This window comes from Rosa rugosa, chromosome 6, assembly GCF_958449725.1.
Source record: "Rosa rugosa chromosome 6, drRosRugo1.1, whole genome shotgun sequence".
NCBI lineage: Eukaryota > Viridiplantae > Streptophyta > Magnoliopsida > Rosales > Rosaceae > Rosa > Rosa rugosa.
Window position 1 is genome coordinate 41,125,146 of NC_084825.1, and position 25,967 is coordinate 41,151,112.

Sequence of the window (25,967 nt, forward strand, 5' to 3'; positions counted from 1 at the left end):
TTTATGGAATTTGAAGAGTCTTACAACTTTTTAGAACTACCTCTCTCCTTTCTTTTCTTCCCCAGCATTGCCATCTTTATCTGAAATGAGAATTTGACTAGTAGGTTGTTACTATATAAATGCTCCAGAATGATCGATCTTCTGGCATTGTGACTTTTTTGTCGTGTCATGTATGTGCATGATCAAGTATCTATTTCCATAGGTAGATACATATCCGAATTACAGAAAACAAGCAAATCGAAGAAAGCCATTTGAGAACAAAGAAAATCAGTGACTCGATCTGAAAGCACCTTAAAAATCCAATGTAATGAACAAACAAGCACTTAAAAACTCCAATAAGAATAGTATACACATGCAAAATATATATGCTAGTATACATATTTGCACTGCGGTCTTAATTCCTAATTAAGGCCATGAATTAAGACCATTACCAGGTATATTGGAAGTGGGGATTCCTAATTTTGGACTGAGACGTTTGGAATAACTCCCTCACTTCTCATTTGAGGCTTTGAGCTACTCCCTTTTTTGTCTATACATTGGTCCCATACAACGACGTCGATGACAATCATATTACTAAACAAAGCTGCTCAATTCCAGGAATGCCCATCTTTAATTAATATCTATGGATTGAAGGTGGAATATTCAATATTGTAATATGAATTGAGGTGTCTGGAAATGTGTGCCATTAACGAAGTAGACAAACTTTGCCACGACCAGAGGCCCACGCGAGCACCTCTCCGACAATACAGGGTTGAGTTTGGCTGTGGAAGAAGGTTTGGTGAGGCTAAAACTGTAAAGTCACGGAGGGCGGCTGAGTAAAGGTGGCGCCTTTAAAAGGGTTTCAGGAGAGTCCCGGGAGGCAATACAATCGGTGAGATACCAAACTCATAGAGAAAGACCCAGTTTTTGTATTCCAGAAGTACCATAAAGGTAGATACTTTCTTGCCCATCTCTTAATTTCAGTGATGAACTTTCTTAATCTTATATTTGTGGGTATTTTTTGACGATTGAGAACTCAACTGGCCTTTATTTTTTTCACTAATCAAACAGAGTTTCTTGTATTTTGAGGAGAGTGTTCATGTTTGAAATGTTTTGATTGGCTGCAGAGGGTTTATGCGCCTCTGTTCTCTTGAAACTGTAGAGCATTGATTATGTTTTCTGGGTTGTGGTTCCCACTGGGATTTGATGTTGCTCGTTTATCTAATAGTCTGCTCAAGCATTTTTGTGATGTTTTGTATACCAGCTATTTCTGCTTGCACTGTAACCTGTAACAACTTTCTTAATTTGATCACAGAATCTGTTCATATGCCTTGTATTTGATTCCAACTTGGCACAAAGCAGTCTTGACTTTTCACTTACGGTCTAGAGAAGAGACCCTCATGGGCTCATGGCAAACCTTTGAACTCGAGAAACTTTTTCAAACCTGATCCCTTGTGTCAGTCTGTTTGCATCCACTTCTTGGAGGGTCATATATGTTGGTTAAGCTATTTCATTCATGGAGTTCATAGGCCTGACTTTGCCGGTCCTTTTCCTTTGGTTGATATGTTCCCTTCTTAATGAGGATTTTGCAGTACCTAATTCGCCTTTCTGTTCTCTGTACCCAAAGTTGAATTTGTACCATAGCTCTCTTCAAATTTTTGGTGACCCATGTGATCGCCATAGGGGGACTTTAAGTTTTACCTGATTTCATAGCAAATAACTAGCACCTCAAACTAAATTGAGAATAATAACTCTAAGAATGTTGAAACTTGATTTTTTGTTCTCCTTTTCAATATAACTTGGCAATATTTATCTTCCAGAATTATTTAGTAATATATCGGATAACATGTGGCTTCGTTTGAGAACAGACCATGGATCATATTAAAAAACAATCTAGTTTCAGGAAGCTTATACTATAATTGATTCTAGTAAGTTTAACATCTTCTTAATCTGTGGTTTAACAGGGACATGGTATTGCAGTTAGCATACAACCTATGTACTTTTTTTTTCCTGTATAGTGCTTTGGTCTTAACATGCTTATAAAGCTATTCTAAATGTCTATATAATACTAGTAATGAACTTTTCCTGCCTATGATGTAAATGTAACAGATAATAGACATTTTATGTTGTCCACTTACAAGAAGATTACATTATGGTAATTGCATTTTTCTTCTTCAATTTTGCATACTTCCAGCATATAAAATTCATTAATGTCAGGTTACTTCTGTAAATTTTCAGATGGAATCAGAGAATACACAACATTCCCAGATTATTGAGATCCATGGAGATGCTCCTGGTGAAGAGACGAGTGTGGGTGGGAGTAAGATTTGTGGGGAAGCACCGTGTGGACTGTCGGATGTTGGACCACATTCTAAAGATTCCAAAGAACGATCAACTGCCATGCGCAAGCTCTTGATAGCAGTGGTACTCTGTGTTCTCTTCATGGGTGTTGAAGTGTTTGGTGGCATTGAAGCCAATAGCTTAGCAATATTGACTGATGCAGCACATTTGCTCTCTGATGTTGCAGCCTTTGCCATCTCCTTGTTCTCCTTGTGGGCTGCTGGCTGGGAAACCACTCCCCGTCAGTCTTACGGCTTTTTCAGGATTGAGATTCTCGGTGCTTTGGTTTCTATCCAACTCATATGGTTGCTTGCTGGGATATTGGTGTATGAAGCCATTGTTAGAATGATTAATAACACATCTAACGTGAATGGTTTTCTGATGTTTCTTGTTGCTGCATTTGGTCTAGTGGTTAATATTGGCATGGCTGTACTGTTAGGCCATGATCATGGTCATGATCATGGTCATGGTCATGGTCATGGCCACAGCCATGGACATGGTCATGGCCACGGCCATGGACATGATGATCATGATCATCACAGCCATGGAATTACATTTTCTACTCATCATCATCACCATGAGGAACACTCGAATGACGAGCACCATCATGATCATGAAGAACACTCGCATGATGAACACCTTCACAGTCATGATGATCATAAACACAATGGTGCTGATGAAGGTCATGCTCATGAGCCACTCTTGAACAAGCCAAAAGACGGGCATGGCCAGAAGAAGCAACGGAACATAAACGTGCAGGGAGCTTACCTTCATGTTCTTGGGGACTTGGTTCAAAGTATCGGTGTAATGATTGGTGGGGCCATCATATGGTACAAGCCGGAATGGAAGATAGTTGATTTGATTTGCACCCTAATATTTTCTGTTATTGTTTTGGGGACAACTTTCAAGATGATAAGGAACATACTCGATGTACTAATGGAGAGCACACCAAGGGAGATTGATGCAACAAAACTTGAGAAGGGGCTGTTGGAGATGGGAGAAGTGGTGGAAATCCATGAGCTGCATATATGGGCAATCACAGTTGGGAAAGTCCTGCTGGCTTGCCATGTGAAAATCAGACCTGAAGCAAATGCAGATATGGTGCTGGACAAAGTGATTGATTATATCAGAAGGGAGCACAACATCAGCCATGTGACTATACAAGTTGAGCGTTAACGAGCTCTTTGAAGGTTAAGATCAGGATACAGTGAAGGATTAAATTGATCATATGGTTGCATATATACTCTTCTTAGATGAGGTCCAGATTTTTAGTATCAGCATTGATGTCTAGGCAGTGCTTTGCTAATCTTACCAAAGATGCATGTTTTTGGTGCCAAGTAATTATATTGTGGTTACTAGGCAGTGCTTTGCTAATCTTACCAAAGATGCATGTTTTTGGTGCCAAGTAATTATATTGTGGTTACTGGTTAGGAGATGAAGAAACTGTAGAAGTGCCAGTTTGCAGCCACCTTGATTCTTAGTTTCTTACTGTCACAAGTATACGGGAGGTAACTGGTTCTCTCTCGGTGCAAATATATTGAAAACTGCATGATAGCAAAATATGCATTGGTTACACTTGACTTGATTGGTCTGTAACAATTTGCATGACATTGTAATATTACTTCTTAAAATCGGAATTGCATAAGAGTTTAGTGTCTTGCAACTCTGTTCTACTTTTAAGGCAATGTCCCCATTGACTTGAAGTTTGAGGTGTTTTTTATTTAGTTCGTGAAAGCAGTTTGTAAGCACAGCAGAGTTTTCCTCGGGAGTAGCTGGCTAAGAAAATCTTTGTGAATCACCCTCAGATTTGCAGAAAGATATTTTTGAGTTCAGTTTGTTTTTTACTCTTAAATGTAAGGGTGATCAACCAAAATGTATTTCGTGTGAGCAGAACATCACTCTTTTGAAGCACACCCAAAACAACTGTGATATTAAGGCTAGGCTTGGAAGGACCCAAAGTATCTAATATCTCAATCCAATTGGTTTGACATAGTCGAAGCTTTAAATGCTATGACTTGTTCAAGTCTCCAACGGTAGCTTGATGTTATATTTTGAATCCTCATGAGTCAACACTATTACCTGAGAAAGAGTAGAATATGTGCAAAATGCTAGTGTACAAATTTGCAGGCTTTCATGAGAAATTAGGTATAGAGATTCCTATGAATTGCCCTGCCATCCATTCTGTCCCTGTCGATCGATCGAAATTCCATCTTTTGATATTGTCTGTTAGTTCCGTTTCCACTTTGAGTCGATGCGATTCTTCCAAAGAAAAATCAAATCACTCCCTCCTATTCGGCATTATTTTTTCTTCAAAATTACAAGCAATTTTTATTTATCCTGAAACCCATTTACATCTTACTCAACTCTCTCCATAGTAAATACTTTATTGATTAAGGCTTAGTTTGGGATTGCTGTGCTGTGAGAAGAAGCACTTCCGAACTTACTGTGAGAGGAAGCACTTCCGAACTTGCTGTGAGAAGAAGCAGTTGAGTGTTTGGTAAACTGATTTTAAAAGTGCTGTGAGAATGAAAAGCAATTTCTGAGTGTTTGGTAAGTTGGAAGGCAAAAGTGCTTTAGCTGGGTATAATTACCAAAATGGTCATACATGTTACGATATGCTATTAAGATAGATAATATTGTTTTTTGATTATGTAACCATACCAAATCAAAGAATTGCTCATGTATTATCCTTGTACGTTTGCTTGGACCGAATAAAATATTTACTTTAAACTCTTAAATATGCATATTATGTTTTACTATTACACAAAATAAGTCAAGAATATTTGGATTAATTTCCTGACCATAGTTCAACGGGAATTATTACACAAAATATATTAAAGTTACTTGAATTTTGCAACTAAATGCTAAGTAGATGCATTCATTAAAATGTGTACGATTGTATTTCTTAACATGACATTGTGACCTAGAGCTATGCTACCCTTGAACAAGTTATCATAAACAACCATCATGTCAGGAACTCTGACGTCGCGAAACTTGCGATACTCTGGATTGATCTACAAAATAAGAAGATAATAAATGAGTTACTTATCACAAAATATAGATCACAAAGGTTTCCAGCAACCTTCATCACAACAAGAAAAAAATACCTACTGCATTTAATTTATGAAGGAAACCCATTAATACTACTCAAAAAGACAGAAAGAAACCTCTAATAGAATAAAAACTTAGCATCAAAGTATAAACAGAATTATACTTAAAACAGAATTATAAACATGCTGGACCAAAGCATTATTTAGAGTCGATGCAGTACTCAAAATCAATCCCAAACTAGCACTAATGATAAGAGAAACGTTAGCACACAAAGACTGGAGCATGCATTAATGAATATATCCACAGCTGCACACTTTCAAAGTGCATAGAAGTGAATTAATCTACTCACTGCTGCATACTTTCAAGTTTCAAAGTGCATAGAAGTGAATACACCTACTGCTGCACACTTTCAAAGTGCATAGAAGTGAATTAATATACCCACTGCTGCATACTTTCAAAGTGCATAGAAGTGAACTAATATACCTAATGCTGCACACTTTCAAAGTGCATAGAAGTGAACTAATATACCGAACATGATTCTCACAAAACAAAGATGTTGACCACAATCTAAAGAGCTACTTTGTTTCAAACCATAGGATTCAATGACCAATTGTAATTGGAACTAGGGACCAGAATATATCAATTTGACACTAATATGCAGAGGCTTCAAAATGTACATATAAAAGAACCAGTAGCAAAACAGAAATTAAAACAAGGCTCCAGCTTTACCTTCCCCTAATTCAAATTAGCAAATCAAACTGTAATCTTTTGGGGACCACGAGAGTGGCACCAAAATTCAATAACCATAGCCATGAACAAGTTTAGGTCATTCTTGTTATCCAAATGCACCCCAAAAATCAGAAAAACTCATGAAAGCAAGCACGGTTTCAGAACAGAAATTTGAACAAAAACCCAGGTAGCATCATAATCAAAGAGATGAAATTAAAGGGTGAAATAATTGGAGGGATTGAAATTGAATTGAAAGAGAGTAAAAACCACTTACCCGTCTCTATGTGCTTTGAAGAAGTCGGAGACACAGAGAGAGAAAACCTTGAGAAGAGCGAGATGGATAGTCTGAGAAAGAGGGTTTACCACTTACCCGTCTCTAAAGGATTTTCTGAAACAAAAAATTTTCTATCAATCAAACCCCTTTGTGATCGAATCTTGCGCAAAATCTACCAAACAAATTGACGTTTTACCTTTATGATGAGGAGATTGATTCAATGATCATGGAGAGGGAAGAAGGAGATATGCGATCTGTTTTTGACGACAATTCTATCAATCAAACCCCATATGCTCGATGTACTTTTCAGAAAAGGAAGGGGGAATAATTCATTAATCTTGCACTGTTGCTCCGTGTTTTTCAGAGAAGCAGCTCCAAAAGCTACGATTTGTTGCTTCTCAGTATCAACTTCCCCGAGAAGCTATTTGGCCCAAAAGCAACTTCTAGAGAACTTTACCAAACACCATCCCTTAAGCCCAAAAGCCGAATCCCAAAAGCAGTTTCAAAATCAATCCCAAACTTACTCATAATTAAGAGATAAACACATAAGAGTTTAGAACTTTGGATGAAACACTAAATTGGGGTTTTATGGAAGTCTATGACTCTATGTGCCATGTGTGAGGAGAAAAAGAAGGCTTCAAAACGGGTTTGATCTTGCTAATATATGTTCATTTGTTCTACATGATTTTCTTCAATTGTCGGAAGTAATGTTCTCACTTTCTTTGTTTGGATTAGTTTACTTTCATTTTGTTTTTGGTATATTGAACCCCTCGTCTAACCTAATCGCAACTCAAATCCTCACCATTTCTCATCACTTAAGCTAACCCAAAAACTTAGGTCTTGTATATATTCGGGAAATCAACACCCAAATATGATTTGCAATATTTTTCTTCTCTATTTAGATTAATTTAGTTTTAGATTGAGCAATTATATCAATCCAAATGGCCGGATTGCAATGTGTCTTTTTTTTTTTTTTTTTGGCATTTGATTATATGTTGCTGATTATGCATGTCAACCTATATAACATTAATACATGTCAATTTGAGGGACATTAGGCTTCTAAGAAAAATGTGTCATCTTCGTTGTTATTCTCCAACATAAATTCAGTATCAAGAAATTGTCCCTTTAGGTTCCTTTTAAAAAAAAAAAAAATTCAAAAGTCATTCCTACAAAAAACTAAACAAGTCAACAATAAGTAAAACATTCCTTTCAAAAAAAAAAAAGTAAAACATTATGTGGGTTTAAGGAGTACAAAAGCTGATGATAATCAAATGACTAACTAATTTGTTCATGAAGGAGCTACTGTAATGTTGTTTAGCCGTCTAGGCTTCCAGTAGATTAATCTTTGGGCCTGAGAAGCCTTTGAGATATCGTGAAACAATCTAACAAGGAGGGTGTAAAAAAAAAAAATTGTTCATCGAAAGAAAAAAAAAAAACAATTTATGTTTTCTAATATGTCACATCTACTTTGCGTACTTTGGAATATAGTTAAAGAATTGTGAGGAACTCAAGAACATGTATTAAATTTATAAGCTGAAATTATAACAACTTAAAACTATGCAATGCTTACTATCATATTTTGCCAGGTTGATACGTACCTCTCTCGAATCCTAAAAGAAAGGAGAGCTCTGTTTCTCACCCTAGCAAACCCTAGACCGGCGACGGTCACTATACCAGACTTAGATCTCCATGCAGGCTTTCAAGATTCTAGCTTGGAATTGCATAGGCCTAAATAACACGGAAACTCAGGATGCCCTCGTTAGCATTGTTCGTCAGCAAAACCCTAGCTTTGTATTCCTCTCTGAGACCCTAGCTTCACCAAATCTCCTGACAACGGTTCGCAGCTGGATTGGATTTAACGGTGTAGTTTGTGCACCAAAAGAAGATGAATGTCGTGGCTTAGCTTTGCTTTGGCGCAATGAGGTTCCTGTTTGCCTCAGGCACTACTCTGCTAACCATATTGATGCGGAGGTTGGAGCCATAGGGTCTGCTGGAGTATTTCGATTCACTGGTATTTACGGTGTTGCGTTAAAGCGAATTGGACTATCACATGGAATCTGTTGCGCACTCTGGCGGCTCAAAGTCGACTGCCATGGCTTGTAGCCAGAGATTTCAATGAGATCCTTAGTCATGCCGACAAATCGGGTGGCCCTCCTTGGTGTGCAGCATAGATGCTTCGCTTTCACCAAGCGCTCGTTGATTGTGAGTTGTTGGTTATGGAGTTATTTGGACCTCGTTTCACGTGGTCTAACTGGTTTACCAAAGAAATGTTCGATCGTGCCTGCCAAACTGTGCAATGGAGAGAGCTTTACCCTTTCTCCAGATGTATTACACTTCCTCTTAGCAGATCAGATCACTGCCCTTTACTTATTGAAGTTTCTCCCCAACCAGTTATTAGGAATCGAACCCCAAAGTAATTCAGGTTTGAGGAGATGTGGTTGCACCACTCAGATTGCTCGAAAGTTATTCATCAAGGATGGATGCTTCGAACTATTGAGGAGCCAATGTCACAGGTTGTGTTAGCCAAATAGTCACCCTCAAGTATAAGGGCCAAGTTATAGTGTAGGGATTATGAGTAGGAGATATCGTACCCAAGGGATTCGAAAACCCACTCTAGTTAGGGAAAACCTAAAGGGTGCTAGATGAATATGCAAATGTACAAATCACAAACAATGGCTCACAAGTGAACCAAAGTTCATGGTGAATATATGCAAGATGGTGTAGTGGTTTGATTTTAGTTTTGGAGATGGTTTCAACTCAAATGAACACACAATAAAAACTTGAAATGTAAACTAGGCTATGCTAAACTAGATGCGATAGAATGGATGGAAGTTAAAGCTTTGGGTTGTTCACCATTGCCTCCTTTGCATGCATTGATGTTCAAACTATAAGTAAAACAATCCCAAGTATCCAATTACCCTCTTAGCATCCGGATAAGACTACTAAGGCCTAAACTCCTTTGATTTTATCAATTCCCACCGGATAAGTGCGAAACTAACTACCCAAGAACAAGTTATATTATCGGATAAATATCAATTCCTTGCTCCTAGATGCATAAAGGTTTGAGTTTAGATAATCAAGCAAGCAAACTAATCCTAAGTCTAGGTGATTTTAACTCACTACCCTCAAATACACACCTAGTATGCTATCATGCTATTAATGTTCAAAGCTAGCTACTCTCTCAACATTGTTTATGTAATGACAAATGCAAAGTATTCAAATTAGCTAGATTCAAATACAAACATTCACTTCTTGAATTAGCATGTGAAGATGATCATGAAAATTGCATCAAATAAGATTCAAATATCAATTCATTACAAGTTTGGCTAGGGCTTTCAACCTTAGCCCCAACAATAGACTACTCACACATATCTACATAAACTAGCATCAACATAATGAAAAACATTAAGCTATCAAAGAATAGAGTTTAGAAATGACTAGGGATGATCACAAGTGAAGGATGATGAAGTGATTGATCATGGAAACTTTGTCATGGAGATGATGTGGTGGCTCCTCTTGTGCTCTGGCTTCTTCCTTGAACTTCTTCTTCAAGACTTGAGATGATGATGATGTTTGGTATATGTAAGATGTTATGAGTAGAGATGTAGTTGGGAAATGAAGTGGTGGAGATGGAGGTTTTGTGGAGGAGATGGTAGTGGATTGTGTAGAGAATAGAGAGAGAAAATGACTTAATGGCTAAGTGTGGGTGATCCCCTCTTCCTTAAGAGAATGGGTGCTTAAATAGATGGAGAGAGAGGTGTGAAATTGTGTTGAAAAGCAAAAGGGAGCAGCTCAAGCCTTGTAAGAAGCATGGAGGTGGAGTAGAAAAGTGGTACCACCGTGAGTGGTGGTGCACGGAAAATTTGCCGGAATTTCATTTTTTTCTCCTCTTGTCAAGATTTTCTACAAAACACGAAATTGGATTAGTCAACATTAAATTGGACTTTAGAACAAGTAATTTCCATGTTTTAGGGCACAAATATATATATGAATTATGATCCAACAGGTTGGTAGGAAAATTAAGCTGACCGGTCACCTTTTCTCAAATTGGCATTCCGGTGTTTTCCAGTAAAGGCAAACCGAGATGAGGCTGATTTAGAATAAGCTTGACACTCTGATGAAACAGAGTTTTGAACCGCAGCATTATGAGGTCCAGAAAGCTCTTCAGGTTCGTTTGAATGAATTATTGTCTGCTAATGAGATGTATTGGAGGCAGACATCAAGGATTCTATGATTGAAAGATGGGGATCGCAATACGACTTTTTTCCATTGAAGAGCTTCTAATAGAAGATGTCGAAACCGAGTTAAGGGTTTGGTAAACTCGGAAGAGCAGTGGACTACCAATCCGGAAGAAGTAAATGATCTTATTGTCAAGTACTATGAATCCATGTTCAGGGCAGGTAGTACTGATTCAGAAGCTTTGGAGATGGTTACTGCATGCTTGCAACCTAGGGTTTCCCCCACAATGAATGCTGACCTCAGTGCTCCTTATTCTGACGTGGAGATTAAGAAAGCTTTGTTCCAAATGCATCCTTCCAAATCTCCAGGGCCAAATGGGATGTCTCCTTGCTTCTTTCAGAGGTTTTGGAGTATTGTTGAACAGGACATCTGCATAGCTGTTAGATAGGTTCTTCATACAGGGTAGATATCCCAGGAATCCAACTCCACTCATCTCACTTTGATCCCAAAGATAAAAGACCTAAGCAAGTCTCTGATTTGCGATCAATTGCATTATGCAATGTGGTTTACAAAATTGCTTCCAAAGTCCTAGAAAATCATTTGAAGTGTCTGCTTCCCAATATCATCTCTCCATTGCAGAGTGCTTTTGTCCCAGGAAGGTTGATCTCTGATAACACTTTGGCGGCCACTGAAATAGCTCACTTTATGAAGAAACTACGCAGACAGGTAGATGGTTTCTTCTCTTTATAACTCGATATCTCTAAAGCTTGTGATCGCCTAGAATGGCGTTATTTGGAGGCAGTCCTGCTTAAGTTAGGGTTTTGTCTGAACTAGGTTCGGATTGTGATGGCAACAGTGAAGTCAGTTAGCTATTCTATGTTGATTAATGGGTCTCCTACAGGTTTCATCCTACCTTCTAGGGGCATTCGACAGGGGGATCCACTCTCTCCGTATTTGTTTATTCTCTGTGCAGAAGGGCTCTCAGGTTTGATTTCTTCTTTTGTAAGGCGTGGAGTGGTTAAAGGGCTTACCATGTCTCCCACTGCACTCGCCTTACACCATCTGCTGTTTGCATATGACAGTTTCCTATTTGGAGAAGCTTCAGCAGCTGAATGTTGAGCTTTCAAGAACATATTAGCTGTGTATGCTGGGGCTTTTGGGCAACACATTAACTTACAAAAATCCAGCGCAGTTTTCAGCGGTAATGTTAGCCTACAAAAGAGAAATGAGCGCGTTGGCAGCTATATTGGGTGTGGAATATGTTAAAGAACATGGACTGTACCTCGGGCTACCCATCCACGTTGGGCACAATAAGAAGGCCATTTTTGATTTCTTAAAAGAACGGCTTACAAAGAAACTTATTAGCTGGAGAACAAAGATTCTAAGTGTTGGTGGCGGGGAATTACTTATCAAGGTAGTTGCTCAAACTCTTCCTAACTATGTCATGAACTGTTATGCCTTACCCAAGTTGCTCTGTGATGACCTACAACAGCTCTACTGTCAGTTCTTTTGGGGAAGTACTGATGAAAAATGAAAAATCCATTATTGGCGATCTTGGGAAAGCATGTGTTTTCCAAAAGAACAAGGCGGTATGGGCATCTTCATGCTCATAATCTTGCTATGCTAGCAAAACAAGGTTGGCGTTTTCTTACTCAGCCAAATTCCCTTGTGGCCCAAGTTTTCAAGGTAGTGTACTATCCTCATGGTTCTTTTCTTTCTGCTGACATGGGTGAGCAACCTTCGTACTCCTGGAGGAGTATCATGGAAGCTAGGCCAATTCTGCAGGCTGGCTTATCGTGGAGGATTGGCAATGGGGCTTCTGTTAGTATTTGGGATCAAGATTGGATACCATATGTTTCTCATCATTTCTTGTTTAAACCATTAGATACTATTTTTTAGAGAGTGGCTGATTTGATCAACATGGATACTTGGATGTGGGATGAAGCTGCAGTTCATGTTTGTTTTGAACCTCACGTGGCATCTCAAGTGTTGTCTATTCCACTTAGTCGTCGCTATGGCCAGGATAGAGTGGCCTGGAAGCTTAACAAGATAGGCTTCTTTTCTGTGAAAACTGCTTACACTATAGCTCGAGACTTCTCTATTGGAAACATCTTTGCTCATCCTCCACTGGAGATCCGTATGGCCCAATTTGGAGAGCATTGTGGAAGGCTAAGGTTCCCAACAAAGTGGCCATTTTTGGGTAGAGAGTAGTTCACAACCTTCTCCCTACTCGTGCTGCCTTGTCACACAAAGGGTATTATGGTGATCTTCGTTGTGTTATCTATTCTAATGCTGTGGAAACTGTGGAACATTTGTTCTTTCAATGTGATTTATCTTGGGAGATCATAGGAGCTTCCCCTTTTTTCATCCAACCTTCTTCTTTACCATGAAAGGAATGGTTTTTGGAAAAAGTCACTTCTATGACATCGGAGTCCTTTGACAAATTGCTTGTGTTGCTATGGAGTATCTGGAAGAATAGGAATGATAAGATGTGGAGAGACTGATCTCAAACTGGACCTGGAATGGTGGCCTCTGCTATGGCATGGTTCGAAGAGTACTCTTGAGCTAACTGAGTTTCTAAGGCCACGGATGGGGGTCGACTTGTAAGCGAGAAACAGTGGACTGCTTTAGTGGAGAATGTACTCAAACTGAACGTTGATGGAGCCTTCTTTTCTCCTATTCCATGTAGAGGTACAGGTGGGGTGATTAGGGATGCTCAAGGTCTTTTCGTTGCTGCGTTCTCTCACAGGGCTACGTTTGTTAGCTCTCCCCTACATATAGAGTTATTGGCTATGAAATATGGTCTGGAGTTGTTGCTAGCCATGAATATCACAAGGGCAGTGGTAAAAAGTGACTGCTTAATCGCGGTACAAGCCATAAACTCTATCACACCCCGGACCCGGTGTTGGTGGAATTTAAGCACCTGACCCCTAATCTGAGGTGTGAGTGTTACAAAGCATAATGTAAATAAAATCTTCCTTCTAGGCTCGTCCAACCTACTTCGGCTCGTCAAAACCTAAGTACTTCTCTGCAAAAGATATTAGAGATGGGTGGGTGAGCAAAACCACGCGCTCAGTGAGTATATCAGGTAATATGCCAGTAAAGCCATGTCATTTTACACACGCTAGAAAGTAGTATATCTTATACATATCAATTCACAACAATTTATCACATCACATCATCCCTTCTTATTGATTATCCTTCAATTTAGTGATCACCACGGGCACCCTAATGGCCTTCTCTAGCCCTATACCACCGTGTGACACATCCTTACTTCGACATAATCAATCAAGAAGTTCTCATGTTCCATGACTAGTCAAACAATGGATCCATCACATAATATATATAAACTCCGCATATTTCGCAAATAGACATGCTTCACTTGAAAATAGAGAGATATTTTGTAAATAGATAAAATTATGCTTTTCCACCATTTTTGTAGAAAATAAGAATATTTGAAACATATTACACAAACCCACTCACCTCGACAATCCGAATCCCCTCCTAAAATATTGATTGTAAACCGAATCTCTTAGAACGAGCCTTCTAGAAATCACCGTTGGATTTAACTCAAAGCTCTATGGATAGAAAGACGACATCAAGACGAATCCGTAGCCTTTCGCGGATTCTAAATCGGAGTTACGGATCAAAAGTTATGATCCGCCGAAGTTTTGGAGAGAGAAAGCTAGAGAGAGAAAGCAGAGAGAGAAATCTCTTCAAAATTGGTACGGAAGAATGGGGTGGCTGAATTCCTATTTATAGGGATAGAACTGCCACGTGTCAAGACATGAATGGTTAGTTTGGTACCACTTGTCAACTTCTAAATCAAACACCAACAAGCTTATGCCACTTGTCAAGCACACAAAGACATGATGCCACCACTTGACACATGTCAATCAGATCTTGCACATGCAAGACACGTTTGGCTGCTGCTGCTACTTTGTCTCCAAGTCAAGCCTATCGACTAGTAGTGACACGCCATGTCGCCACTTAATTTGATTTCTAACTAAACTTCAAAAATTAGTTAAAAATAGCTCGGGAGCTAGGAAAATTCACCAAAAAATGCTGCGAACTCGTGGCGACCCCTACTTTCCATTTCCAAGCTCAAAAATAAAATTCAACCAACTTAAAAATTCGGGATCTCACAAACTCTCTAGTTGAAGACTTGTCTGACTTGGGAGCTCTGATCTCAGAGATTAAAGGCCTATTAGCTACAGTAGGAGAAGTTACAGTTTGGTTCGCTTCTAGGCAAGCAAACAGGGTTGCACATCGCTTAGCTAGTCATAGTTTTGATTCAAACATCCGTGTGGATTGGTGTACTTTTGCTCCAGAATTCATACTGGATGCCCTCATGTACGATCATATTCGTATTTAGTTAATAAAGTTTCTCCCTTTTCTAAAAAAAAAAAAAAAAAAAAACAACTTAAAATTATGCATTTATTTTTAGCCGTCAAATGCATTCGTCCCTCATAGTCCCTTAGATTAGCTAAGTGTAATTTACATATATATGCATTCCCCTAAATATAGAATTTAACTTATTTTTGAGTTTATTTTACCTTTCACTAAATCATTTTCTTATTTATCTAGGAATATTGTAAGAGTGAATGAAACATCCATTTTGAGTTTTGAAGTGGAGAATTAGAGCTAGGAAGAATGACGGTCAAATGTGGAACAAAAAGTAAAATTATGAATTCTGGCGAACTATCACAAATGGCGGCACAAGTGGCGGCCAATCACCACTTATGGTGGTGCCATGTATTTTCCGGCCATATTCATGGAGGAGTACGGATGAGGAGTAACATTACACTCATTTCATTACATCCATTCATCATCATTTCCCATAACCAAATCCCAACTTTTTGGTTATAAATCAACCACCACATTTCCCCTTTTTCCCACACCATCTCTACTCCCCATGTTACACCAAAAGTCTACTCTATCACACATAAAAATCTTCCATGTTTTTGTAGGGGTCAATCACCATGTTTCTTCATCATTTCCATACTCCAATCACACACCTTATCTCCCATGCTTTTTCCTTTCACTTTAATGACCTAAACCCACTCTAACACTCCATCTCCTTTCCTCTTTCATTTCCTCCAAGAGACATAGCAGCTCCCTTTGCCTTTTTTCATCAATCATTTTACACCTCTCTCTCTTCCCTATATAAGCATCCCTTCATTACACTCTTGAGGAATCATCCATACCACCTCATTACATCTCTTTCCACTCTCAATCTTCACCACAAAACCTCCATCTTCACCTCCTAAAATTCAAACCCGTAATACCCATACTACTCCATCTTCTCCATTATCATCACCACAACCACCATCTTCCATCCCCATAAACTCCATCACCAACACTATTACTCCGTCACCAACACTACTACTCCATCACTACCACTCAAAGTTAGCCAAATGAGCATCATATCTTTATCACCATTTCATTCATCCACCATCAACAAGAAGTCCATCATCCATCCATTCTACCATCAAGGAGGACAAGGAGGAGCTAGCCATCAATTTGTCAAGCTTCAACTAGTTCATTCTTTCCTTTAACTCTTTAATTACCTTGATGTATATTATAGATTTGATGCTAATTTGTATGATTATGAGTGAGTAGTTATTTTGTTGGGGTTAGGGTTGAAAGACCTAGCCAATCTTGTATGGATTGACGTTATAATATGATGTGATGCAATTTTCTTTAATATGCCTACATGTTAGTTCAAGAGTTGAATGCATATGCTTAGACTTTACTACTTTGAGTATCTGTGTTTGCCATGTCATGATATAATGTTTAGAGATTGATAACCTTTGAATGTTAAAGCATGAAAGCACATGCACTAGGTGTGCATGTAAGGGTTGTGAATTACAATCACTTAGAGATAAGCTTGGTTGGTTTGCATGATTTCTTCATCTCCAAACTTTATACACTTAGGTCTCGTTTGGTTCGCGGAATGGAAAGGTTGGGAAAGGAAAGCTGATCCTTTCCTGTGTTTGGCACATTCAAGGAAATGAACAACTTTCTTGCATAAAGGGAAAATAAGGGGGGAAATGGATCCTCCCACACTCCATAGGATTCATTTTCCCTCATACTTTCTCTGCATTAATTGCCTACTCTAAAGATTATTTTATTGGTTGTTATTACCAAATTATCCAAGAAACTTTTGAATTTTGAATTGTTTATGTTTTGATAATAAGGATATTATTGGAAAATTGATGTTACCTACTTTCCTATTCATGCACAAACCAAACATCGGAAAGGAAAGTAAAATACATTTTGCAATTACTTTCCCGGTGTTTCCAAACATTGGCAGGGAAACTAGTGGAAAATTTACTTTCTCATGCTCATGGGAAAGACCAAGGAACCAATTTCCTTTCTGGTAACCAAACGAGGCCTTAGGGTAATGCACCAGATACCTAACCATATTGAAATGCATGACTTAAGTAGTTAAGTACTACACCCGAGAGGGGTTGATTGATATCACAAAAGGAGCATGTCCCTTGTTATACCCGAGAGGGGTGCAAGGAGAGAAATTAGTTAATTAATTTAGCATCGTTCATATTGAAATGCATCAGTACTTGCAAGGGAGGTTAGTGGTAGACAATCCAAATCCTAACTTTCCTTTATTAGATCACTAGTTTAATTTAAAGTAATTTAGTTTACATTTGAGCATCTAGTTGTTTTCAATTCAAAACTATATATATATATATATATATATATATTCAAAAACCAAAATCAAATCACTACTCCATTTTGCATATACTCACGGTACTCACCATAAATCTAGATTTCTTTGTGATTCTAGGTTCGTGATTGTGCATTTGCATATTCTAATTCTCCTTAGGTTCACACCCTAGCTAGTGAAAAGAATCCAATCCTCGTGGGTTTGACAACCTTTCTTAAATCCCTATACTATTATTTGTACCCCTTATACTTGAGGGTGACTATTTGGCTGACACTGAGCAAGCCCCAGTATAGTGTATATTGAGTAATCATATGCTAATGATTAGCACTGTGGTCTTAATTCCTAATTAAAGCCATTATTACCAAGTATGTGGAAAGTGGGATTTAAATTGGACTGAGACGTTTGGAATAACCTCTTCACGTCTCATTTGAGGTAGACCTGTAAGTAGACCAAATTTGGAGCGGATCGACCTAAATTCAAATCCGTTTAGTAATAAAAATTCTCAAACCGACCTGATCCGTTAACTCGGTGGATCGTTGATAGCTCAATCAAAATCTGTGTCCGCTGGATTAACAGATATCTGATCCGCTGGTACGATCCGTTTATAATAACGAATATTTTTAAGTTTTAATAATAATATTAAATTTTTATCATAATACTTCATGAAATATTAATAAAATATTGTATATTTATGATTTTATATTTAAAAGTAGTAAGTATTCTTAATTTTTTATAGTTAATATTTGAAAGAATAATATTTTATTAATACAAAAATAATATTTAATTATTATAAAAACGAATCGGATCAACCTAAATCCGTATTGATCCGTTAAATAAAATGTTTAAAGAATCTTCAACGGATTAAATTTTAAATCTAAACTCGTTTACAGAGCGGATACATATCAAAATCCGATCCATTTACAGGTCTAACTTAAATGACTCCCTTTTTTATTTATACAGTGGTCCCATACAACGACGTTGATCACATTTTGCTGAATCATATTACCAAACAAAGCTGCTCAATTCCAGGAATGCCTATTTTAATTAATAACTATAAATTGAAGGTGGAATATTGTAACATGAACCGGGGTGTCTGCTATTAACAAAGTAGACAAACTTTGCCACGACCAGAGGCCCACGTGAGCACCTCTACTACAAATTGGGTTTACTTAAGATGCTTCTGCTGAGTTTGGTTGTACTTGTGGAAGAAGGTTGTAATATCTGGTGAGGCTAACCGTAAAGACGTAAAGTCATAGAGGGCAGTTGAATCAAGGTGACGCCTTTAAAGGGTTTCAGGAAAGTCCCAGGAGGCAAATATAATCGATAAGATCCTCAAGGCCATAAGGACCCGTATCAGTACCAGTAGTAGAAACTCAGAGGAATACCCAATTTCTGTATTCCAGAAGTACCATAAAGGTGGATACTTTCTTGCCCATCTCTTAATTTCTGTGATGAACTTTCTTCATCTTATATTTGTGGGTATTTTTTTTTACGATTTGTAACTCAATAGGCTGCAGGGTTTTACATCACTGTTAACTTATATGCTTCTCTGTTCTCTTGAAACTGTAGCATTGATTACGTTTTCTGGGATTTGATGTTGCTCATTTATCTAATGTTGTCTACTCAAGCATTTTTGTGATGTTTTGTATACCAGCTATTTCTGCTTGCACTGTAACCTGTAATCACTTTCTTAATTTGATAACAAAATCTGATCATACGCCTTGGATTTGATTCCGACCTAGCACAAAGCAGTCTGACTCTTCACTTACGGTTTAAAGACCCTCATGGGGCTCATGGCAAACCTTTGAACTCAAGAAACTTTTTCAAACCTGATGTCAGTCTGTTTGCATCCACTTCTTGGAGTGTCATATATGTGGTTAAGCTATTTCATTCATGCAGTTCATAGGCCTGAGTTTGCCGGTCCTTTTGCTTTGGTTGATCTGTTCCTTCTTAATGAGGATTTCACAGTACCTAATTTGCCTTTCTGTTCTCTGTACCCAAAGTTGAATCTGTACCATAACTCTCTTCAAATTTTTGGTGACTCATGTAACCGCCATAGGGCAACTTTTAAGTTTGACTAAAATCAGGTATTCATAGCAAATAACTAGCGCCTCAAACTAAATTGAGAATATAACTCTAGAATGTTGAAACTTGATTTTTTGTTCTCCTTTTCAATACAACTTGGCAATATTTATCTTCCAGAATAATTTAGTAATATATGGGATAACATGTGGCTTCCTTCGAGAAAAGACCATGGATCATATTAAAAACAATCTAGTTTCAGAAAGCTTATACTATAATTGATTCTAGTAAGTTTAACATCCTCTTCATTTGTGGTTTAACAGGGACATGGTATTCCAGTTAGCATACAACCTATGTACTTAGTTTCCTATATAGTGCTTTGGTCTTAACATGCTTATAAAGCTATTCTAAATGTCTATATAATACTAGTAATGAACTTTTCCTGCTCTAGCCTATGATGTAAATGTAACAGATAATAGATATTTTATGTTGTCCACTTACAATAAGATTACATTATGGTACTTGCATTTTTTTCTGCTATTTTGCATACTTGCAGCATATAAAATTCATTCACTTGAGGTTACTTCTGTAAATTTTCAGATGGAATCAGAGAATACACAACATTCCCAGATTGTCGAGATCCATGGAGATGTTCCTGGTGAAGAGACGAGTGTGGGTGGGAGTAAAATTTGTGGGGAAGCACCGTGTGGACTGTCGGATGTTGGACCAAATTCTAAAGATTCCAAAGAACGATCAGCTGCCATGCGCAAGCTCTTGATAGCAGTGGTACTCTGTGTGCTCTTCATGGGTGTTGAAGTGTTTGGTGGCATTGAAGCCAATAGCTTAGCAATATTGACTGATGCAGCACATTTGCTCTCTGATGTTGCAGCCTTTGCCATCTCCTTGTTCTCCTTGTGGGCTGCTAGCTGGGAAACCACTCCCCGTCAGTCTTACGGCTTTTTCAGGATTGAGATTCTCGGTGCTTTGGTTTCTATCCAACTCATATGGTTGCTTGCTGGGATATTGGTGTATGAAGCCATTGTTAGAATGATTAATAACACATCTGAGGTGAATGGTTTTCTGATGTTTCTTGTTGCTGCATTTGGTCTAGTGGTTAATATTGGCATGGCTGTACTGTTAGGTCATGATCATGGCCATGGCCATGGACATGATGATCATGATCATCACAGCCATGGAATGACATTTTCTACTCATCATCACCATGAGGAACACTCTACTGATGAAGAACACTCGCATGATGAACACCATCACAGTCATGATGATCATAAACACAATGGTGCTGATGAAGGTCATGCTCATGAGCCACTCTTGGACAAGCCAGAAGACGGGCATGGCCAGAAGAAGCAACGGAACATAAATGTGCAGGGAGCTTACCTTCATGTTCTTGGGGACTTGGTTCAAAGTATTGGTGTAATGATTGGTGGGGCCATCATATGGTACAAGCCAGAATGGAAGATAGTTGATTTGATTTGCACCCTAGTATTTTCTGTCATTGTTTTGGGGACAACTTTCAGGATGATGAGGAACATACTCGATGTACTAATGGAGAGCACACCAAGAGAGATTGATGCAACAAAACTTGAGAAGGGGCTGTTGGAGATGGAAGAAGTGGTGGAAATCCATGAGCTGCATATATGGGCAATCACAGTTGGGAAAGTCCTGCTGGCTTGCCATGTGAAAATCAGACCTGAAGCAAATGCAGACATGGTGCTGGACAAAGTGATTGATTATATCAGAAGGGAGTACAACATCAGCCATGTGACTATACAAGTTGAGCGTTAATGAGTTCTTTGAAGGTTAAGATCTGGATACGGTGAAGGTTTAAATTGATCATATGGTTGCATATATACTCTTCTTAGATGAGGGTCCAGATTTTTTAGTATCAGCATTGATGTCTAGGCAGTGCTTTGCTAATCTTACCAAAGATGCATGTTTTTGGTGCCGAGTAATTATATTGTGGTTAGGAGATGTAGAATCTGTAGAAGCGTCAGCTTGCAGCCACCTTGATTCTTAGTTTCTTACTGTCACAAGCATATGGGAGGTAACTGGTTCTCTCTCAGTGCAAATATAGTGAAAAGTGCATGATGGCAAAATATGCATCGGTTACAGTTGATTTGATTGGTCTATAACAATTTGCATGACATTGTAATATTACTCGGCTTAAAATTGGAATTGGCGAATTGCATAATAGTGTCTTGCAACTCTTCTATTTTTAAGGCAATGTCCCCAATGACTTGAAGTTTGAGGTATTTTTTATTTAGTTTGTGAAAGCAGTTTGTAAGCACAGCATTTGTTTTTTACTCTTCAATATTAGGGTGATCAACAAAAATTTCTTTCGTGTGAGCAGAACATCTTTCTTTTGAAGCACACTCAATACAACTGTGATATTATGGCTAGGCTAGGAAGGACCCAAAGAACCTAATATCTCTATTCAATTGATTTGACATAGTCGAACCTTTAAATGCTATGACTTGTTCAAATCTCCAGTGGTAGCTTGATGTTATATTTTGAATCTTCATGAGTCAACACTCAAGACCTATATCAATGCTGGGGACCAGACCACTCTATCCCTCCCCCCTTTCTTCTACCCAGTCAACTCTCTCTCAGTCAAGAATATATACACACGTATATATCCCATATCCTATCTCAACCAATCTGAGACTATTTCAAACCTTCATTTCTCATCACATCCCTTACAACTTACCACATCAAGTGTTAAGTACTTCTGCCTGGAAAACTGTGACAAGTTTCACAATTTTATAAGAAAATCTGATCATATTAAGATGGCTATGTCGACAGTCTATCTCTTAAACTTCGAGCCTATAGAAAAATGGAGTACTTGACATCAGAGAATGAAGATAGCGATACTTCCAGAAGTAGAGAGAAGCATGTTCTTGACACACTCGATCTTTTTCCTCATTGGAAATCAGCTACCGTGTAGGAGCTATGTGAGAAACCACCAGCTTTCCAGGTACTTTTTGCTTTTTAGTTTTTCCCAGTATGTTACAATGTTGTCTTCAAAACATGTTACTACTGTCCATACATCTCCAAAGGTTACTCACTACACGGTTTCTTCGTTTTGTGTAGGGTTTTTTTTTCTTGGGATAGATTTTGTGTTACAGCTATGCCAGAAAGCACAATTTTACCAGGTATTGTATATTTATCTTATTTACCAATATCTTACAACTATGATGTCACAAATCATACAGTTGGAGATAACTCACTACAGTGTTTCTCTGTGGCTTTTAGGTTTGTGGCCTAATTTGTACCAGCATGTGTGATTATGTTCCTGCTCTAGCCTGCCACATCAAACTTGTATGAACCCGAGTCATGCCTTTTGCTTAATCAACAAAACCATATGAAGGCTGACTGGTGATGAATGTGCTGCTTTTCGATCAGCAGTGATTTCTCGAATTCCACAGCTGGTTGACTTAGACAGGTTATTTCTTAGTTCTCTTGAATTTTTCTTTCATTTTTCCTATTTAAACTGGGATGTGATATTTCCTTCATATGTGTAAGTCTTCCTTGTTGATTACTCAATCTATGCAGAGAGGGTGCATTCATCTTGGTTATCGACCATTATACCAGCAAAGAAGGTGCTCTCATCATATCTGAACTTGGCTCCTATCCAAGAAGCCTGTTCCTTTTCCTAAAAACTGTGATTAAGGTTCGCATATCTGGCACCCTCAACTTTTCAAGTTTAATAGATGACCAACTTGTGGGAACAAAGAATCAATCAAAAGAACTTCAGGCTTACTAGCTTGCAAAGGATCTCCAATTTCCCAGAGATTTTGGGTAATAATCCTGTTAATGTGAATGTTGATATGATTGAACTTTCTCTGGAGGTGAGCACTTATTTCTTACACTTATGTATGATGTATGATCTTTCTTTTCTTTGTAATTAAAACTCTCAAGTCAATTTGTGGTATCTGTGGCATTGTTTCATCTTTGTAAGTCTTGACTGTTTTTTGGAATCTGTCAACTTAATATCTGTCGAATAATGATTTCTTCCATCAATTTGGGGTGGTATCAGTATATCCATTACGATCTAAGTTCATCTCTGTGGCTAGTGGCTAGTGGCTACTGAGATATTTTTAACATAAATTAAGCTTGTCCAGCATCAATGCCCCTTAATAATGTATTTCTTCCAGTTTATTTAGGTTCAGATATTACTTATGAATAATAATTCATACCTCCTCATGCTGTTACTGTTTCAACTTTTACTTTTGTAGGTGTTAGTCAATTCAAACCCATTTCAGTTCTCAATCGCAATCTCCTAGAGAGTTTGATGGTTAATGGGTGGAGTACTGTGTAATATTATGCCTTGCATATAGGATAATGGATGCTTCATCATTCTTGTTGGAAATGATTGGTGATGTGTGCAGTGCTCTTTTGCTTAGACTTTCCACCTCCACATGATTCTGCTGGAACGTACAGAGACTATTTCAGCAATGTTTTGAAATTGGAGGAGGTCTGTAAATATCATTTTTGATTTTTTTTTTTTTTTTTTTTGAGGAGATATCATTTTTGATTTACAGCAAGTAGTTAGGCTCTCTTTTTTTCTATGTTTCCATTGAAAATTTGAAACAGTGTACAATTATGTAATATTCATACTGTTTATGTTTATAGGTCAATGCCATTGCCAGTATATTGAATGCCTGTATTGGGTTGTGCCAACGGAACCATCTGTTAAATCCCAACGAATCAGAATCAGAAGCTCTGTGGTTTAGCTTACTTGATATGGAAGTTCCAAAGACTTGAATACATATGATATATAACAGTGATTCGATTCTAAAGGTGATTGTAACTTAAGAATATTGTTCACTTGGTTCATCAACAAAATTGTTGAGGGCATGAAAGGATATGTTCTCCCTCAAACTATCTTTTCCAAACTCCTCTCTGATCACTGTGGCCAGGAACTTGGTGATATTAAAGTCATTATACTGGAGATGTTTAGCATGTATGGCTTCGAGAAAAAGAAATCTGGTATGTCACTTTAATGATCTCATTTACGTTAGTTATGTGCATGCCGTTTTCTTGGTTAAGGACTTAAAGGAATGGTGTTGATAAAAGGGCAAGTACACTTTAAGACCAATATCAGGAATTAATCTTTGTTGCATCTCAGTGATTTCAGAGTCCTCTTCTAGTGAATAGATATGAAATTAAAAGTTAAATGGTTGAAAATATAAATCAAAGCAACAGAGAATATCATGTCATACTGCACTGCGTTTTTCTCCTTAAGAGATTACTTTTCTGCAAGGCATTTCTGCCTATCTGTATTGTGGACCTACTGAGCATTTCTCCAACCTTATGCACTCTTCTTTATTCAGTGATATATGAAATTTTGTACTGACTGTGTGGATATTGATTATAGACTAACTCTTTGCCCTCCTTTGAAGTTTTCTGCTGTATTTCTCCTCGTTCTTTTTCGTTGCATTTAACTTGTCAGCTCTCTTATGTAGGATACTACCAAGTCCATTGCATTGAATATGCTGAAAAATGGGCTTCTCATGGTTATGTCCCTCGGAGTCGAGTGCTGTGTATGTGATTGCTTTCTTGACAACAGCTGTTCCAGCTCCATTAGTATTTTCAACAGTGGTCACGCAACACATCTTCAGTGTGAAGTTTCAGAGCATGACACATCAAGTAGTATCTCGTCCTCTGGATGCCCTGTTTGTATTCGACACAGCACCTAAAAGAGTGTTCATCGAGACCACAACATACACTTCAATCAGCTTCTAACCACCATGAAAGCAATGCATTCTCATCATTTTGTTTCGTTTGTTATTTCATCATTTATGTTTCTTGGACTTCTTTTTGGTTTTGAAATCTAACCAAGGAACTGGACTTGGATGTTGCAGTTTGAGATCTTGAACAATTTGCAAACAGACCAAGGATTAGGGGAGATTGAAAACATCCCTCAGTTGAAGCTTGATCTGCCAGCTGTGTATCATGAAAAGGTTCCCAGATTTATAACATGTAGATGACACTAAGGTCACATACACCAGCAGCAAGTAGCAGTACGTAATCTTGCGAGTATTGTCCAGATCCCTCTGTTGAATTGTTACTTCAAATGCTTGGCATTAGTTGCTTACAACATTGTTAGGCTCAGACCCTCTTGGAGAAACCTCAAAACTCAGAGATGATCCTTCGTGTTAATTTTTGCAACCATTTCGTGGAGGTCTTATTGCTGGAAGGTCATGACCCCGAGTTTTCCAGCCCTTCGCATGGACCAACCAAGACTAACCATTCTGTTTTCTGTACCAATTGCCTCCAATTGTGGTGACTCGTGTAACTGCCATTAGAGCAGCTGATACTCAACATACTTGTTAAAATCTCTTTTAACAACCAGTGGAATTTTGTATTCAACTGTTGGTAAATATGGACTACATGTGACTTCATGAAATAGAATACCTGGATTACAATGACCACCTATCTGGAAAAACAAGAATAAGATGTGGCTTTTCCTCGTGAGGTTAAGTCATTTTATTTTACACTTTCCGTAAGTTGTTAGATGGAAATACAGAATGAGATTGTTTTGGAATTTGTATGTTTGGTCCTCGGAGAAAAAAGTGTTTAGCCAAGCTTGCCGCCTCCTAAAATTAGATAAAGGGCAGATTAGGCAACATATTACGAACATGACAATTTCTTTGAGAAAAGCTCACAATTTGTTCCAGCTCGCTA

The 25,967-nt window shown here is 38.1% G+C and overlaps 2 protein-coding genes and 1 long non-coding RNA gene across 8 annotated transcripts; 2 read left to right on the plus strand and 1 right to left on the minus strand.

Moving 5' to 3' along the window:
- Nucleotides 1-593: 593 nt before the first annotated feature.
- On the plus strand, nucleotides 594-3,976 carry LOC133714752 (metal tolerance protein 1-like). Of its 2 annotated transcripts, XM_062141006.1 has the most exons (3): nucleotides 594-930; nucleotides 2,089-2,134; nucleotides 2,218-3,976. In XM_062141006.1, exons 2-3 carry the CDS (start codon nucleotides 2,132-2,134, stop codon nucleotides 3,493-3,495), a joined length of 1,281 nt encoding a protein of 426 aa, XP_061996990.1. In that variant the 5' UTR covers nucleotides 594-930; nucleotides 2,089-2,131; the 3' UTR covers nucleotides 3,496-3,976. The 2 variants fall into 2 exon arrangements, with proteins under 2 accessions (XP_061996990.1, XP_061996991.1); XM_062141007.1 differs by lacking the exon at nucleotides 2,089-2,134 and having other exon boundaries at nucleotides 598-930.
- Nucleotides 3,977-5,088: 1,112 nt separating this feature from the next.
- LOC133714753 (uncharacterized) lies at nucleotides 5,089-7,022 on the minus strand. Its single transcript, XR_009848809.1, has 3 exons — nucleotides 6,570-7,022; nucleotides 6,374-6,487; nucleotides 5,089-5,333 (listed from the first exon to the last, which is right to left on the minus strand). It is a non-coding gene; the product is annotated as an uncharacterized LOC133714753 (long non-coding RNA).
- Nucleotides 7,023-18,327: 11,305 nt separating this feature from the next.
- On the plus strand, nucleotides 18,328-25,711 carry LOC133714571 (metal tolerance protein 1-like). 5 transcript variants are annotated; one of them, XM_062140708.1, is made up of 8 exons: nucleotides 18,328-18,656; nucleotides 19,863-22,254; nucleotides 22,371-22,432; nucleotides 22,533-22,722; nucleotides 22,833-23,754; nucleotides 23,913-24,080; nucleotides 24,200-24,269; nucleotides 24,746-25,711. In XM_062140708.1, exon 2 carries the CDS (start codon nucleotides 19,863-19,865, stop codon nucleotides 21,063-21,065), a length of 1,203 nt encoding a protein of 400 aa, XP_061996692.1. In that variant the 5' UTR covers nucleotides 18,328-18,656; the 3' UTR covers nucleotides 21,066-22,254; nucleotides 22,371-22,432; nucleotides 22,533-22,722; nucleotides 22,833-23,754; nucleotides 23,913-24,080; nucleotides 24,200-24,269; nucleotides 24,746-25,711. The 5 variants fall into 5 exon arrangements, with proteins under 5 accessions (XP_061996692.1, XP_061996690.1, XP_061996691.1 ...); XM_062140706.1 differs by having other exon boundaries at nucleotides 22,833-23,128; nucleotides 23,516-23,754; nucleotides 23,913-24,269; XM_062140707.1 differs by having other exon boundaries at nucleotides 22,833-22,950; nucleotides 23,516-23,754; nucleotides 23,913-24,269.
- The last annotated feature ends 256 nt before the right edge of the window (nucleotides 25,712-25,967 follow it).